The 17,899-nt window shown below is 39.1% G+C and overlaps 2 protein-coding genes across 4 annotated transcripts in view; one reads left to right on the forward strand and one right to left on the reverse strand.

Annotated features, from left to right (window-relative positions):
• The window catches only part of xpr1a (xenotropic and polytropic retrovirus receptor 1a), a 54,498-nt gene extending 53,626 nt beyond the window's left edge, over positions 1-872 (reverse strand). The window contains exon 1 of one of the 2 annotated variants that reach the window (XM_077583422.1): positions 425-872. In XM_077583422.1, the coding sequence (XP_077439548.1) occupies positions 425-493 (69 nt within the window). In that variant the 5' untranslated portion in view covers positions 494-872. The remainder of the gene's footprint in view (positions 1-424) is intronic. The other variant, XM_077583420.1, reaches the window with a different exon arrangement.
• Positions 873-2,260: 1,388 nt separating this feature from the next.
• acbd6 (acyl-CoA binding domain containing 6) overlaps positions 2,261-17,899 on the forward strand; it is a 31,231-nt gene continuing 15,592 nt past the window's right edge. Inside the window, exons 1-6 of one of the 2 annotated variants that reach the window (XR_013296360.1) lie at positions 2,261-3,336; positions 3,454-3,518; positions 3,845-3,941; positions 7,341-7,417; positions 11,109-11,214; positions 12,581-12,670. Coding sequence is in view for 1 of the 2 variants with exons in the window: in XM_077583423.1 (XP_077439549.1) it covers positions 3,058-3,336; positions 3,454-3,518; positions 3,845-3,941; positions 7,341-7,417; positions 11,109-11,214; positions 12,581-12,670 (714 nt within the window). In the remaining variant the exon portion in view is untranslated. The remainder of the gene's footprint in view (positions 3,337-3,453; positions 3,519-3,844; positions 3,942-7,340; positions 7,418-11,108; positions 11,215-12,580; positions 12,671-17,899) is intronic. The other variant, XM_077583423.1, reaches the window with a different exon arrangement.

The following is a 17,899-nucleotide window of genomic DNA, read 5'->3' on the forward strand; positions in this document are numbered from 1 at the left end:
TTTTGGTCAAATAAAAAGTCGAAATCAATATTGGACTAAAACAAAGGATTTATGCAGAGTAAAAGTGATTTTTAAATTATATTTCTGGCAATATTATTTTTTTAGTAAACACACAAAAAGCAAAATTATTGATTAATTATTCATAGTGCACAGTGCAAGCATATAAATCATTTAAGTAAAGACCATTCATTAATTTCTGGTGGTTAATTCAACTGTTAATTTGATGTGTTATATGAATGAATGTTGCCAACCAATAGTAATAAAGCTTAATGATAAGTCAATTACCCTTCCATTAAAAATTGGCATGAAAAACTTTTTTGTCGACAACTGCCTCTCACACAAAATAGGCATAAATATTATTGGAGCGCCCAAAAGTCATCTCGTCTTAACAAAAAAACCGAGCGAGAGAATAAATCACCGTTACCTCATATTGAAGGTACTGTTTTCTCCACTCCGGAGTGATGTGGGACGAAAGGTGCTCGGCGAATTTCATAGTTGCAGGAAAGAGGGTTCCCCGAAGTGATATTAAATCCAAGCCCGGCTCCTCTTCTCTTCCTCCGACTCGACGCCACTTTTCTGTCCGTCAACTTGCTGGCTCAACATGCGGCGGGCAAGTCAGCCCCGAGGCGGCCCGCTTCACTCCACTTCTGTTCGCCGAGCCGGTACCGTCCCGTCCCACATACTACTAAACTACTGTACTACTGCTAACGGTCTCACCCGGAAAGGTTCGCGTTCGGTTCGACAGAAGTTGGGCTTGCTCGAGTGTGTCCCGGTGACTTTGCTCCGTCCCTTGGCGAGTGTGTGTTTGTGGGCTAGTGTGCGGTCCGCCATCAGTGACGTGTTTGCGTCACAGAGCGCGAGCTGTCAGCTGCCACTGTTCGAGACCGCTCGCTGCTACTTCCGTTTGTTGCACCTTATCCACGAACTCAAGTTGTTGTCCTTTGAGAACGTTTATGTGTATTACAACTTGTCTGACAACGTTTAGTGGTTTTGTTTATTATAAAATCATTTTTGTTATACTGTACCGTACTGTAATTTATTCGAGTCTGACTTCCGGTTTTCAGGCCAGAGAGCCGTGAGCCCAGAGTTTGTCATTCACGGTCAAGTGGGCGTGGTTAACAATGCAATTTTTTAATTGGTCAATTGGGCAGTTACGATTGAACCCTATGAATTCTGCCAAGCAACAAGTGGCCAATAACTCTTTAATAACCATACAAAAACGTTTGGATTTTAAATTTCCTTAGGACAGTGGTCACTAGCCTTTTTGAAACTGAGAGTGACCTCTTTGGTACTGAAGGACCGCCAGTTTGATACACACTTTTGAAATAACAAACTTGATTAAATTTATATATCATTATCAATAACTAATTATGTTCATCACAGTGTGAAGACACAAATCGTGTTAATGATTTTGAACAATTATCAACAATGGTTTAACAAGGTAGTAAAAAGAATAATATCATTATGTAGCCATAAATATTTCTACAAATATCTGCAAGCTATATTACATTTTCAAATGATCCCTTCTGCACCATTCCTAGGAAATCACCATGTCCCATCACTTGTGAGCTATGTTAGAACAGAACCCCGGACTATACATTTGGCCTTTGAGGGCGACTTGGTGTCTACAAGCACCATGTCAATGCCTGCTGCCGTTGGGAAATCTCTCAACACTTCAGCCAAGATATATATTTTACATAACAAAAATCTCACAACACACCACAAAGCAAATTCTGAAACAATGATTTTCTCGTTTCAATTAATTCACAAATCCGACATAATTGCAGGAACTGTCAATAATGACTTATTCTGTTTTATGAATGGCAACAGGTGGATAAATAGGTTTATTCTACTTTTGCCATTTGATGGAAGAGCACTTACTAGTTGCCTGTCACAGTATGGGATAGCTAGATGAGCATCAGATGAGCATATATATTTGTAGTTAATAATTTCCAGAGAAATTCATTTATTGGGTTATAGATAGTATCTTTCGCGACTCCGTGCAGCCTGCTAGGATAGGAATCACTGCATCAGAGCAATATAACAACAACAAAACTACAATTAGAATCTATCAAAAAATATATTTTAAAAATTTAATAGTTTAAATGTTTTTGAAAAGATTTGTGTAAAAGTATAAAACAGGCAAAAACAGGGGGAAGGGTTTTTTTTAGGAAGAAAAGTTCAAATGGTTTGGAGATACTGGATTCACTGTAGTTTTGGGTTGTTTTGTGTTATTCCATTGCAGTTTTTAATGCATTGAAATATCGCAAAAACAGGAAATATTAAAATGACTATAATGGCAACTGTATTTGCTAGTTTTTCTCCCATGTCATCTGTGTGGAGTGCAACAGCACACATTTTTTTAGTTTTGTATTAAGTTGAAAATTGTTAGTCTAATAGTGTAATTAGCAATAGCAATCAAGTCTCTTTTTTCGGGAAAGCGCAGTTAATACAACACAATGTTACAAAACTATGCTCTTTTGATCGCCCCAATGAACTTCAGTATTGCATTGCACTACAACTACTCTAAAGTGAATTAGAAGTATGAACAGCTGCTACACGGTGTGTCAAGGCGCAGGCCATCATTGAACCAATCGCGGCATCTGGCGGACATCTTGCGTTCGTGCACTTTCCCACAGATGGATTGTCGTCTGCGCGACTGACACGATATCATAATCATCTGTTTTTGGAAGCCGATATTAAGAAAACGTGTATTTACATTATTATAGCATTTGCAGTATTTATATAGTTCTCGTTGATTGGATAACACGAAGTCGTCATACTGCAATAACAAGGGAGCCAAAGTAGGGCGGAACTTTTTTTCTTACCAGTCTTTGTTATAGTCGGTGCCATTACTGAATCGTACTGATGACGGACCAAACGCGGAAATGAATCCGACTGTCAACATTCTTAATTCTAACGGCGTTTAAACGAGACAGCAGGTCATACAGTCCACAAACATCGACTGGACCGCTACTTTGTGTTACCATTTTATAATTTCTCTACGATTCTAAACCACACGTCGTCGATAACGGTCCGCTAACACCAAGGAAAACAATGGCTTCGAGGTCGCCGTCCTCTTCTCCGGACACTGCGACGGGTTCAGGTACCGACCCGGCCCGGCCTGACACTGGGGAACCTCTCGGTGGAGCGGGTTCGGACTCTGACTCAGACTTGGGTTTGAGTAAATTTGACTACGGTGCTATGGAGGCGGGAGACCGCCTGGAGGGTGATGAACTAGTACAGGAATTCGAGTCTGCTGCCGACCGTGTTGGATGTCTGGTCCAAACGGCCAGCAGGGACCAGTTGCTGTATCTCTATGCGCGGTACAAGCAGGTGAGCACTGGCTTCTGTGGCCCGTATAGCCGTAAACATAGGCCTACTAGCATCATCTGTTAACCAAACCCATCAGTCATTATTAAGTGAGCAGGTGAATAACAAATGTTGTTTTAGGCCAAAGTGGGAAAATGCAATACACAAAAGCCAGGTTTCTTCGACTTCGAAGGACAGAGGAAATGGTATGTTGCTTCCTTCTCTCACCGTCCATCTCAACCACACACTTGGTTTTGGTTCTACGTTCCCCAACCATTATCCCCTCATTCCTTGCTCATGTAGAATTGTGTTCATATTTTATTTGCTTTGGGAGTGTGTCTCTTGTGTCTCAACAAGTCACTACTTCGACCGAACCACTTGTCTTTGTTTCCTTATATCTGGGGCAACATAAATTCACATCAACATTTCAAATGTCATACACAGTCTAATATTAGTCCTTAATGAGCTATAACTTTAACTGATGAAGGCTCATAATGATCAATAAATACCACATTATTTTTTTCATTTTCAGGCAAGCCTGGAAGCAGCTTGGGGACATGGAGCCGGAGCAGGCAATGCAAGAATACATTTCCTGTGTCAATGTGTTGGACCCTGAAGGCAGCCGGAAGGTGAAAATACTAATCAAATTACACACAACTGTGATTGTAAACTAATTATTGCTGATAGTGTAGCGACACATTATCACTGTCACTCTGTATACCCTATGTAACCCTAAACAAGATCAGCATTACAGAGGGAGTTCAATGTTCTTGCCATTAGAGGTCAGTCTCACTGCATCAATTTTAAAGGTTAGCATATGAAAATAATTGGCATCCTTCACAATAGTTTTTAATCATTTGTTGTTTTAAATGCTAAATAATGCAAGAAGTTGTCACAGACCGTATCTGATATTACGACACAACCAAGACGGGAAACTTTGTGTTACCATGGAGAAGCAGTCTTTTAAGGGGCTGCTATAGACTTCTTCAGTCACAACAATAACGTTGCACTGTCATTGGAACACTGCTCATGGCGAAATGTTTGAGGAGGAAAATAAGATCCTAGAAGCCTTATTGTCAGCTGTATGGTAAAGTAGTAAACTTTTTTTCTCTCCAAAATGACTCACAGGACAGGGGAATAGGATAAATTAATAAAAAAAGAAAATATAACTGATAAAAATAAATCACTTTATAGCAATATAATTCCTGCAAATTTTGCAGGGATTTCTCAACATTCCTAAAAAACAAAACATATAAATTATGGCATATGTTGGAGTGAATAAAACACATGAAAACCCCAGTTTTATGGGTCAATATCACTCATGTAAAGTGCCTTTGTTGTTATCATCAGAATCATAACAGTCAACAAGAAACTGTAGTGCAGTAATTAAAGTTAAGGGTCTAGTCGCCAAACATTTGTGCCAGTACAATAATAAGTCTCTCAAAACATGTTTACTTCATTGGATTCATTGGATGCACAAGGTTTTGGCTTATCCAGAAACTACAGCATGTGTCATGCATGACTCATTAGTGGATAATTGATAATAATAACAATAAAGAGTTACATGGTTTCTTTTTCCAGGGTAAGTTTTTCAATAAAATGAGTAATTTTGATCATACTGTATACTCTATTTTCGTAATCATATTATTGAACCTTTTGTATGGGTCTGAATTTGCTTCCCACCCTGTCATAATGGGGTAAACTGATCATAACTAATCAGAAACCCTCTGATGTTTTCATTGACATTACTACTAGCATTTTTTTTCAATGTCTGACTGAAACACTGGATAGGTGCAGAGTAAATATTTGCACTTATGTTTCATAATTTTCAGCATATTTGGTGTGCAGTTGGGATGTTGTCGAGCTTAATATGTCCTGTTATAGTGAAATATCAGTAGAAATGGGTTAAACAATACACAGTCAACTTGCTAACTGAATCAAAAATCATAAGTCCAAAAGCTCAGTGGAGGTCCACCATGTGAATCCGAACGTTAGACAAAAATGTCCAGCCTGTCATTGTCTACCCAGTTGGCAAGCTCACTTATTTTGCATGTACGCTGTGTGTGTGTCTTTGCAGGAAAGAATGTGTGAGAACTTGACAAATATGTGTTTATAACAACATGTACTAAATACAATGAAAATGAAGTGCAATGGAAAATCTCAACTTAATTGTGGTGTAATGTAATGTAATGTAAAATTTTGACTAATAAACAGTCTTAGAGTGTAGTGTAGGGTCAACTGGGATTGGCTCCCGCTCACCTGTGACCTTAATGAGGGCAAGCACGATAGTAAATGGGTGGATAAGATACTATAACAATGTAGGTTTTGGATTAAGATCTTTCCATTTTATGTATTTTGGTGAATATTAGCAAAGGGAGTCCATACAAGGCTGCCTGCGGGAAAATAGGCACAAATAACGTGATTGTTTGTGTTTTAAAACCCCTTTTTGACTGTGTGTACACAGTCCCTGTTCATCACAATCCTTCTTTGTTCGCTGCATGTGCAATACCCGTCGTCCTCCCGATAATGTTGCCCCGCCCTCTTCTTTAACCCTCCACTCATTGTTTGCTCTTCTTCCTTATTGATTGTCACTTTAATGACGTCACACCCATGCACATGACCATGCTTGACACATTCTTTTCTCCTCCGCGGGGAGCGAGGGGGAATAATTGCTCACTGCGACTCATTGCCACACAATGCCAGCGAGGCAGTCGCGAACGCTGCCTGCAAAGACACAAACCTGAAAAGAAGCTGATTGTATTACCGCGGCATGGCCATTATTTTGGAGGCTCCGTTAAATAAGTAGTGTATAGACAGAGAAACATGGCCGAGAATAATAGCCAGAAGTCGACCTTTGTTCCTGCTTCAATTGTTGAGAAGATACTGGTTTTCTATTAGATTATACAGCAGGCAAGCAGGGACGGCGCATCAGCGAATATTCTGTTTCACAAGTGGATTAGTTTGTCCCAAAAGTGCATGCGCCGTTCTTTCACTTGTCGTGTTTCTCCCCCACTTGGCTTTCCTCATTTTGATAAAATCAGATTTATGTAGGCTTCTTTGTCAGTCAAGTTTAGTCATTGAAGAATAGACTGGGGTCGCAAGAAAAAAACAAATTTAATGAGGAAAACCATTAAAAAGATAATGCAGTTGGGCACAGACCTCCTCAAGCCCAAACTGCCGGATTAGGACCTTTGTACCTACCTCATGCATATGGCTGAATTTTATTACAATACATGCATTACTTACCAAGACATTAGGGAAATAGTTGCACAATACCCGCACCTCTATTCACATCCAAACCAAATCGTAATGCCCCCCCCCCCCACACACACACACACACATACACAAAATTTTCTGTTGGAACGTGAGCCTCTTCTTACAATATATTAAAACGTTATGAATCTGGAATTTAAAAATCAAAATCTGAAGTTAGATTAGGATCTTTAAAACACCTCACACTTTGAAAATCACTAACAAAAAGCTCCCGTGGTTGTAATGTATTATTTATAAGGTCACGTCTGAAACCCGTCATGCATTTTCCCATTTTTTTATGCACCAGAAATACAAAGAAATTTTGTAGGGATATTTGATATCACTTTTTTTTTCCAGACCGTTGCCAGTACGAATCAACTACTTTTGATACATAAAATTTCCACCCCAAAAATGACACATCATTTCTAATAGATATCCCTATATAACATTTTATCCTTAAAATTGCATCAAAATAATCTATGACTTTTAGTTCTTGATCGTAAAAGGGTTACAAGAGGGCGGCCGATTCTGGTAGTCGCGGGTACAGATACCTTGAAATAAGGCCAAGTATTAGTACTCAGCCATCCCTAAAATGATAGATTTGTCGTGAAAACACAACCGTAATCTTAACCTTAATCAATGACCTGACCTGAACTTTTGTCTTTAAGCAGTACCAGAGCAAGGACTGTGACACAATTAGGGTTTTCCATTTGTGCAATTCAATATGGGAATTCCTTCGTTTCATGTATGATCACTAACGTGTGTGTGTGTGACAGGAAAGCCGAGGAGCAGAGAGGAGAACGGGCTTCGGAGGAGCAGCGGTCAGCTCTTTGTACCAAGAGGAGACAATCAGGTAGTAGAATTCAAAATACACAAAAAGCCTACCAATTATTATGTAACGCTTTCTGAAAGCTTCTGTCGTTTGACAAAAGAATGTAAAAAGTCATGAGGATTGTGGAGTTGGCTGATCCCACAGCACTCACATGGCCTCGGTCCTCGGCTTTGCCGTGTTTGATTACATTCAACAGAGCGTAACATACACTCCTGATTTATGTTAATGGGATATTTCCTCCCATTTCCTCATGCCTGGCAGACTTACTCAAGCTTAAAGACCTCATCTTCCTTCCAAATGAAAAAAAGAAGCTCTTTTTGGCAATTGAAATGAGATGTTGGAATCCTTCCTGCAGGTTTCTCTCGTTATAATTAGTATGCACAGTCATTGGAGACATCGGCCAGTGTCTCCCCCTTTTTAATTATGTTAGCATTGAAGGGAGGAGGGTGCGTGATGAGGACGTGGTTGGCTCAGCAGAGGCACACGGTTCCATTCCCAAAACTCTTGACTCCCCTCACAGGTAAAAACCATGTACAAGTGCCGCCACTATACGATCTCGCCGATTGCGTTGGAATCCATGCAGAACTCGCCGGAACTGTCACATTGACTGCTCTGCTGCATTCCAATTTCATCTTTGAGCACAAACACGCAGCCTTCAATATTCAACAGCTACGCACCTGTCGGAGTTAATTGCATCGATCGCTCCTCACTTCACTCTCAAAACGAGCGCGTATTGATAAAAGTGGCATTGATTTGCAATATCGCGGCGTTACTGAGCTGATCAGTGCGTGATTGAGGAGGCTTTGAGTGCCACGTTTGTAATCCCCGCAACAAAACATGCTGATCAACACGGGGGGCTTTGTTGCCTGGACTCTCTGACAGAAGCAGGCGCTGAGTTATTTCACTTCTCATTGCTTCTTTATTGCGTGTGTGTGTACATGTGTGTGTGCCTGCTCCACCACTATGGCCAGTTTCGTCTGATGGATGAAGGACATATCTTCTCGTACATCAGACCGGACGTAAATGCACAGCGCACACGAGCAGCTTTTTTGATGACAGGGTTAGCTGGTGACCTTCCCAGCATGCATTGCTGCACTGTTGATGTCACACTGCTTACAGGAGCCGCATTAATCATTTGTTATGTTTGTGTATACAGTCCCAATGTAGATTACAGGGACATACCATACAGATGTTTTGTAATATAAAGCTTTAGTTTATCTTTGGCACTAAAGTGCACAATATCCCAATCTGATCGTTGACAAAAGACTGATGAGCTGGCCTATTGATTAGTTGCCGTGGGAGACGGATGGCGGCCACACATCAGGAACACTCGGGGTCACTGTGGCCATCGGGCAGAGGAAGGGAGTGGGCGTATCCGAGCGGGAAATTCATGAATATACATTGCAGCGGTAATCAGGAATATGTAAATGCATGAGCTCATACAAAACGTTGCGGTGATAAAAGTCTAATGAGTTATTCATGATTCATCACAGGCTGATGGGCAGAAAGCCGAGGGAGGGGAGTCAGATGAGAGAACGTGATGATAAAACAACATGAAAATAGCATCACTCAAAGCAACTACTGTAAAATCTATAAACCAGTAATTGTATTATTATTATTTATTTTACATTTCCTAGGTACTGGTATACGTATTGCATTCACTTGGGGGGGAAAACCTCTCCTGTTTTTCTATTTTTTGGGGGGAACCTTTGTTTTGTTTTTAATTTTCTGTTTTTCAGATTTTTTTTTCTGTTTTACTGAATTTTTTTCTGTCATAATAAAAAAATATTATATAATACAGTTTGCAACAAGTTATTTGGAGTTCAGAGGTAAAAAAAAATATTCCGACAAACTCTACTCTACTTTTTTTTCAGTTTTTTTTTGCAAATATTTTTTTTGTTTTTCTGAATATTTTCTTCCTGTTTTTCAGAGTAATTTTTCAGAATATTTTTTTCTTGTTTTTCAAAATATTTTTTTTATGACTTAAAAAATATTCCGAAAAAAAAACCACACGCACACAAAAAACAAAGCTCCCCCAAAAAATAGTCAGAAAAACTGGAGGTTTTTTCTCTTCTTTTTTTTTTCTTTATTTCTTTTTTTTTTTTTTTTTTTTTTACAAGTGAATGCAATATGCTTCCGTACTGATAACAGGGATGTGATTTTTCCGCTAATTCGCGGAATTCCGCTTTTTTTATCTCCAAAAATAAAAAATTAAAATTTCTTTTTTTTCTTTCTTTTTTTCCCCTTTTTTTTTGTGTATGCACATGACTCCGACAGATAACATCTTCTGCTATAACAAAGACATTTGTGGTATGTTCTAATATGAGTTACTTTTCATTTGGTCATGATACAATTATTTGTTCATGAAATTTGAACTCTTCAACATTATTTATGTGTTAACTTAGTAATCACATTAGTTAGATATGATGATATTCTCAGTGATAGTTTTTAAAAGCAAAGACAGTCCAATGTTTTTGAATGTGACTGATTTTGAGTTGACTAAAACTGCCATTTTATATGGGATAGTTCAATATACATTGAAAATTTATGCTGTTGTTTTGTCTATTTCTTTGTCATGTGAGTGCATTGAAAGTACTTAAAAACACGGAAAACCCATGAGCTCCGGGGGGCGAAGGCCCCCCTTGTCCCCCCACCAGGGCACTGCCCTGGACCTAGCTGGGTGCCGGCGGCCCCCAGACCCCCGGCTAAATTTTCAGATAATTTCACTTTGGTCAAATCACATCCCTGTGGTAAACGGTGTGAAAATTTTTCATTTAGTATGTATGACACCCGCCTCCTCGATTTTGGGTCATTTTCTTTTCCCCAAAAAATTACTAATGGGATATTACAGTAAATTAAATAATAATACAAATCAAAAATTTAAATGACAGATTTTGTATTCAACTCTTTGCACATCACTAGGTTACTGGCATAGAATATGGTTTAGCTTGGTAGTGCTCATGTTGAGAAGCACTGGATCCCAACAAGGGTTTCGTCCATATTTTGCTTCAGGTTTGTACCTCATGGCAAGCTTTTGGCCTTGGGGATACAGCAGCGGTACAGAGGCGGGTGTGTGGGCTGTCTGTCACACAATAGAGCACTAAATTCAATTAATTTGAATGGCCAGCATGAGTAAGAGGGAGGGGAAGGCGTAAAGCTCTAAATGAGATTTCTCCGCTTCTCCCCCCCACCACTACCACAACACCCCCCTCCCCCTCCTCCACGCACACACACACGCACACACACCAGGACTCACGCTTGTCCCCAATGCCAGGAGGTGATTAGAGATGCAGAGATATAATCAGAGGTGGGATGGTGCCTCTACGTGTGTTTGTGTACCCGTTGTATGTCAGCGTTCCCAAGGGACGTGGCATGTGGTTGTTGCGTGTGCATGAGGCAGACAGAGGTTGTGTTATCTGTCTGTGTGCGTTTGATGTGATCCTAAGAGTGGAGGAACAACAAATACCTTTATCAAAAACAGATATTGACATTTGCCTCACTTGTTTTGTTGTAACAATTAGAGAGGTGAAATGATTAAGAAAGTTATTGACAACTAAGAGAGTATCATAATTGATCATTATTTTAATAATTAGTTATACCCGTCCCTAATTGATAGGCAGAACAGCCAAACATGACAACGTTTAACTTTGCAGGCAATTCCTTGGAAAGTGATTTGACTTGGGGCCACTCTCTTTTTCGATTGTATTGACAGAGAAGAGGATAAGAACATCTTTGATTACTGTCGAGAAAACAACATCGAGCAAATCAGCAAGGCCCTCAGCTCCCAGAAAGTGGACATCAACTCCAAAGACGAAGAGGTAATAAAAATACTTTTTCGAAAAACGTCCACGCATGATGCACGACATGGCTTATTAACATGTGGCACATCTCCTTGCTCATCACTGCAGTTGAGCCTGAAATCAGTCCTAATCGCAGTACACCCTTTTTAACAGTAGAGGGCAGTGGTGAAGTTTCACACAATCCACCAGCCAGACTCCAGGCCAAGGGCCTGTGACCATTTCTATGCACTCCTCCCCATATGTGTGGAAATACTCCTTGTGAGGCTCAACATGGGAGAAATATTTCTAGGAGACATCCAACTTGTCAGTTTAATGATCTTGCAAATTAATCTTTAATCACTTTTTTAAAAGGTCATTTTGTGATAATTACGAACAGCCATTTAATACAGAGGACACCATAGCAGTAATACATCTTTAATTTTGTACATGAATATTAGGGGGGGGGGGGGGAATGCAAGGCACGTCTCAAAGTCATGCTATTTTGTGTATAACACATAACTTTGTAAATGATTCTCGAAAGGGCTTTTTAAGAGGACCTTTTCAAGTAGCCCAATTTCTCAAACTTTGATAAATTAATCCTAAATTAAAGGCATTATACTAGATTAAAAAAAAAAAAGTTCCTTACACATAATTGCAAATTATTATTGCAAATGCTCTAACATCACGTCAATCATGTTCTGTCACTTTTAACATTTAAACTTTAACCCCAATTCAGTATATTTACAGACTTTAAGTTACCCTTGTTGCTGGATTTTATCTCGAGCTTGAGCACAGAATTCTTGGACGGTAAGTTAGTTCACTTTTTGTTTTTAACAGAATGCCCTGATTGATTCATGGTAGTCCACTGCAGCCCCTCTAAAGCTCTCCACTTAATAGTTCCACTGGCCTACTACTTAATTCCGGTCTTTAGTGATGATGCAAGCATCATTCAGTTGCCACACACCTGAAGAGAGCAGGGAGAGCAGCCTATTGGTATTCCGGTCCTTTCCGCATCCGTTTTAACATGCAGCTGTGGTGATCAATATGATTTAAGCAGCAGAATTGGACTTGTAGAGTTTGTTTTACCTAATTGCCCCCACTGAAAAATGAACTTGATCTCGGACCAAAGGAGAGGCCACGTTTCAACATGATATAGAGTAGCACGCATGCTCACACAGCCCAATCAATCAAACCGACAGACTTGCTACTTTTTGTTGCGAAATCCTTATTCTCCACAAATACATGGCGAACAGTCTCTTAACTTGATTATGGTCATCATCTTGGTGTGCATAACATGGCCAAACAAGCTCAACAAACGCTCTTAAGTCAAACTCAACTGATACCTCCATTTTGTTCGTACACAGTTTAGATACCTTCCTGTGCTGACAGGTGTGTGTGTTTGCAGGGCCGAGCTCTCCTGCATTGGGCTTGCGACAGAGGCCACAAGGAGCTGGTTTCTTTTCTCCTGCAGCACAAAGCCGATATCAACAGCCAGGTAGGCACACATGAGTACATTTGAGGAAATGTAAGGGGAATGAGCAGGATCCTGACAATCTTCATGTATAGTGGTGAATATCTCAAGGATTCGTTTTAGGCTGACAAAACAACACAACAAATGAAACTTTTCATGACTGTTTTGACTTGGGGGAATAATGAGTAATTTTTACTTTATGCCGGGGATTGGCATTTGAGAACCGTTTTTTTATTTGATCAACGTGAATATTGACTATCAATTTAAATTCCAACAATGGTATAAATCCAGACTGCCATGCACAGTAAAAGTGGGGCAACTCAAAAAGTACTCCGTAGTGTGGAGAAATTTGCCAAGGCTGAGCAGAACAGAAGTGCAAGGCCATGTTCGTCTATTCGCTTCTTCTGGTGGGTACTGTCTAGGGTTTGACAAGCAATATGTTTTTTTTCCAGATACCGATGACAATTATTAGGAGCCAAGAAGGCCAATAACCGTATACATGTATATTAATTTGCAGGGGATATTGACCTCCATTTTTTTTTTTCCTGAGCAAGCTCAGTATTGTTCATTCGGTAATCTTACCGATTCACCTAAAAAAATAATAATAGTACAAGCTTAAGCATATATTTATTAAACAGTTTTTCAGATTTTCAACTTGTGTATTTTTTATTTTTTTTTAATCTTTGACAATAAACAAAAATAGCAATAGTCTGCTCCCAGGCTCAGTCAGTAGCATTTCTTCGAATTTGTTGGAATATAAACAAATTAATAGCGCCCTAAATAAAGTTTTTCAAAATTTCAATACAACTGAAATGTTTACGTGCCTTACCTTTGTTTTCAGTCAAACAAAAACAAAGAGTTCAGAAAGTATCCAGCATTTTGACTCTGATGCACTGAATAACCACGTTTTAAATTGATCGCTCATCGGCCGATGCCGATATGCTTCAAAATGGCCAATATTGGTGCTGATAATTTGCCCGGCCAATAATGTGTCTTTCCCTACTACCGTCACACTTGGCCCCAAGTCAAAACCTTCATTGAATCAGTTGTGTAGTCTTTATGTAATCCTGATAACTCACAAACATCAAAGCAATAACTTAAATCTTACCTCTTACCTCTGCCCTGGTCATGTTCAAAAGTTTCTCTACTTCATGTAGCAGAGCCTGAAGAAATAGTTGATCAATTAAATTCCACTTGATCAACAAAATTCTTCACGTATAGAAGCTCAGAAGGCCGTTTAAAACCATCAATCATGAAAACCCCATAACACTGTATATACAGGGTTTTTTTTCCTAATAGAAATACCCTGAGTGTAAAAAAAGAGATGTTATTAGATGTATTTACCTCTACTTGCAAATGCAAACATTAATTAATATTCAGTCATGTTCATATCCCTAATTCCCTCATCTTCTTACCCGAACCCCTGTCCGAAGGTCACCTTTAATTCATATTGAGCCCCAGACAAATCCTCCATAGCTTCATCATAAAGAGGTGGCTGGTCACTAGTGTAGCCTTTAGCCTCCCCAAGGTTTAGCAACATCCAGGAGGGCTTTAGCTTGGACTGTAAGCTGGCTCAGCTGCACATCGGAGAAATTAGTCCTCTGTCTGCCCAGAAGGCACGACACAGCCACCGGGTTGCACACCGTGGCTTTAACCGTAAGGCTGAATCAATTGGAAGTAATCAGGCAAATTGTTTTACGTCGCACAAGCCACATAATCAGGACATTTCACAAATGACTTTGTGTGGCCATACGTGGCTTTTTTGTTTCCAATGATGCAGGGAGGAGGAGTGGGGGATTTTGCTGGGAATGGTTCATAAAGGACTTAACTGAGGGATAACTATGAAAGACATCTAACTGATGATATAGAGCATTATAAAGATACAGTAGATGAAGGCGTCTGACTGTCCCTTTTGGAAAAAGCAGCATGCATACAGTCCTCAGTATATATGAGTGTAACCCCTTTTGAAAAATGTAAAGATTTTATTCAATGTCTCAATGAACATAAGAACAACTTCCAAAAATGTGTTCTGTAGAATTTGCGCTTAACTCACAACATGAAATTAAGGTTGATAGTAGAATGCATAGATCTTCAGTTTAATCAAATTAACTAATGCAAAAAAATTAATGCATCTCACAACAAAAACGACTACATCTAGTATTTTCTATAACCTCCATGACTTTTGTGGATAACAACATATGTCTGCTTGGCATTGTCATTCTTTTTCTCAAGGTCTACTTATTTGTGCAAAAATCTTCTTTATCAAATTTGTTTTGAAAACTACTTGTGTGTGTACTAATTAACAAATCTTGTTTGCAATCAATGGCCCACATTTGTGAGAGTATTTTGTAGTATAGTATCTCATAAAAAAATCATCTTACAAACCTGTTTGAGTGTACTCATTTATGCTGAGCACCGTATGTCTTGTTTCTGTCAAGGGAATTCAAATTGTAGATCACTCAAGTCAAATTGAGAAATCTTCATCTTTGACCATGCTGAATGACTTTGAGCAGAATAATTAGCATCTTGCACAGATTCCTTCTCGCAGCTGGCAGACAGCACTTGATGCTGATCTTGAAGGTTCCAGATAAGTGTTAATTATTTGAAAATTACACAATCAATCAAATAATACAGACATTCTGGCTAGACATTCATTCCCCTTATATGAAGACTTTTCTAGCTATTATGTTTTGTTCAGCATATGTTGCTAGCAAGCATCCACTGTCGTAGTTTTGCCTCACATCATCTTGACAGCAGGTTTCTGTGGATGGAAAATGCACTGCTATTGCCGCAGGTCACAATATTATTTCAACAGTACTTAGATTATAGGCCAAAAATGTAAATTTTTACCAGGGATATTCAATACTACTTACTTTTTCAGACTCATATACAATATGAGTACTCAACTCTTGTGTAGTCACTGATACTCATGCCACTAGTACTTTTGATACATAAAATTTCCCTAAGAAAAAAACTAGAGATAATTTTAAAGAAATACCTACAGTATATCGCAATATATAACATTTTCCCTTAAATTGCATTAAATTAATAGCAATTTTATATTCTTCAAATTTCTAGTTCCTGACCGTAAAACTGGATCAACCTCTGTTGTGTGACTACCGATACCCTCAAATCAAGCCGGGTATCGGCCCAATAGCTGATTGATATTAGTACTTGCCCAGCCCTAATTTTTACCATATAAGTTTTACTTTGTTTTTTTGGGGTCAAAAGCAGAAATTATGATTAGCTAACTCCCTCATTAAGTAAATACACTCGCATTGTTATTTGACTAGGGGTGTGAATTGCCTAGTACCTGGCGATTCGATCCGTATCCGAATTCATAGGTCACGATTAAATTCCGATTAATCACAATACGAATCGATTGATTATTGCGATGCAATTTTTTTTTTACTCAAAAACTTTGAAAATACTAATCAGTAGTGATAGAAAAATGAAGCTTCATGAAGCAAGTGATATTTTTTGACTCCTCTAGGAGCTAGCTAAACAACTAACCAGACAGACAGACAGACAGACGAAGCTTCATGAAGCATTTGTGTTATTTTTTGACTCTTCTAGATGGCACTCTTGGTTTAAATGTGCCAGCTAGCTAGCTAAACAGCTAACAAGAGAGACAGACGAGATTTGGCTGCATATTGAATCGCTAATTGCGCGCTGTAATAGCAATATATCGCCGAATCGATTTTTTTTTTTAAACACCCCTATATTTGACCCTTGTCAAATAAAATCAATGGCCATGCTGTCCAGCCAGTTGGTTACATTGGTTTACTTTATTTATTTATCTCAGTTTAGTTTTTAATGCTCACAGTAGTTGCTTAAAAAATACCAGAAACCTCAATAAGTTTAAATATTCTCTATTAGAACTCCAGTATCAACAATTATTTGGTGCTATAGAAGTATAACAAGCAAGTATAGGGCTGCAAATTAGCTGATCAGCGTCGCGGTCAAACTCACAAGCGTTTTGCAGCACGACGTCTCATTAGAGAGAGATTCCAGAAATTAGACAAGCAGTGTTATTGAAAGCAGATTTATGAGGTGGCTGAGAGAAAAATATAGTTGTCTAAATCATACCACTCCCTCACAATGCCAAATTATCTCATTATTTAAAGCTTGTGGAACGATGCCCTTCTTATTAGAACTTGCCTGATTCCCCCTTTTGTCGCTTTCCTTTTAATCAGAGAAGAGGTAATGAGAATCTGTCCTTTGTGGCCAAAGTGTGACAGCAAAAAAAGAAGAAGAAAAAACATTTAAAAGCGAAATGGAGCAATGTTTGTTTGGAGCCACGGGTAATCTCTCTTGACCTCCACCAACTGCTGAGCAACCAGTAAATAAAGATCAAACATGATTTATGCTTAATTTGTTGATTAAAAAGGTGGGAGGGGGGGGCTTTAGAGTTAAACAAAAAGTATTATTTGCCTGGCTGAAGAGGGAAATCGTTTGAAATTAATCAACTGATTGTTTTAGTGAATTGTTCCCAAACCCCGGTAACCTGCATTAAGGGCTCGTTTGATAGTTAATCCTGGATCAAGCCTGGGGGGCGGGGCGCTACAATAGATCGGGGTATGTGCATATGCGTGTTTGTGTGCGCACGCATGGAAGTGTTTGTGCATTTGAATGCACAAATCACGGCTCTGCCACCTGCCAACTGTAGATCAGGCCCCATCCTCACAATGTTGCCACCAGCCCAGTAAAAGTGGGACAGGCACATGTGTGGGAAGCTCACTTCATGTAATAATGGAAATGACCGCTCAACAACTGTACTTAAGCAGTGTGTACTGTACTAGAATGTATTTAAAGCCTGAACGAGGCTGAGACTTAAATTCATTTAAGGCATTCCATCATATCACAACTGGTGTCAAAATGGATCAGACTGTCAATGTCATTAGTAATTAGCATTATTCCCCTTCTCAGATTTGCCATCAAATTTAAATATCATGTACATATTATCATCATTCTATTTCTATAATTGCTTCCTTATATTGACATTATATTCCAGATATGGTCTTTTTCATATATTCTGATGTATATTCTTGACCGCGAAGGTAATGACCCCCCCCCCCCCCCCCCAAAAAAAAAAAAAAATTCCCATTTGTGCAACCCGGTGCCAAATGGCTCGCATACTAGTAGTTGTGGATCACTTGAGTGTGTGAACTGGGGTTGCCATCTCTATGACAAGTCGTGGAACATGACAATGATTTTGAAGCTGCTTCTGTGTGACTGTTGAAGATTTACTCT

The sequence above is a fragment of the Vanacampus margaritifer genome, chromosome 13, assembly GCF_051991255.1.
Source record: "Vanacampus margaritifer isolate UIUO_Vmar chromosome 13, RoL_Vmar_1.0, whole genome shotgun sequence".
In the NCBI taxonomy this organism is placed as follows: Eukaryota; Metazoa; Chordata; class Actinopteri; order Syngnathiformes; family Syngnathidae; genus Vanacampus; species Vanacampus margaritifer.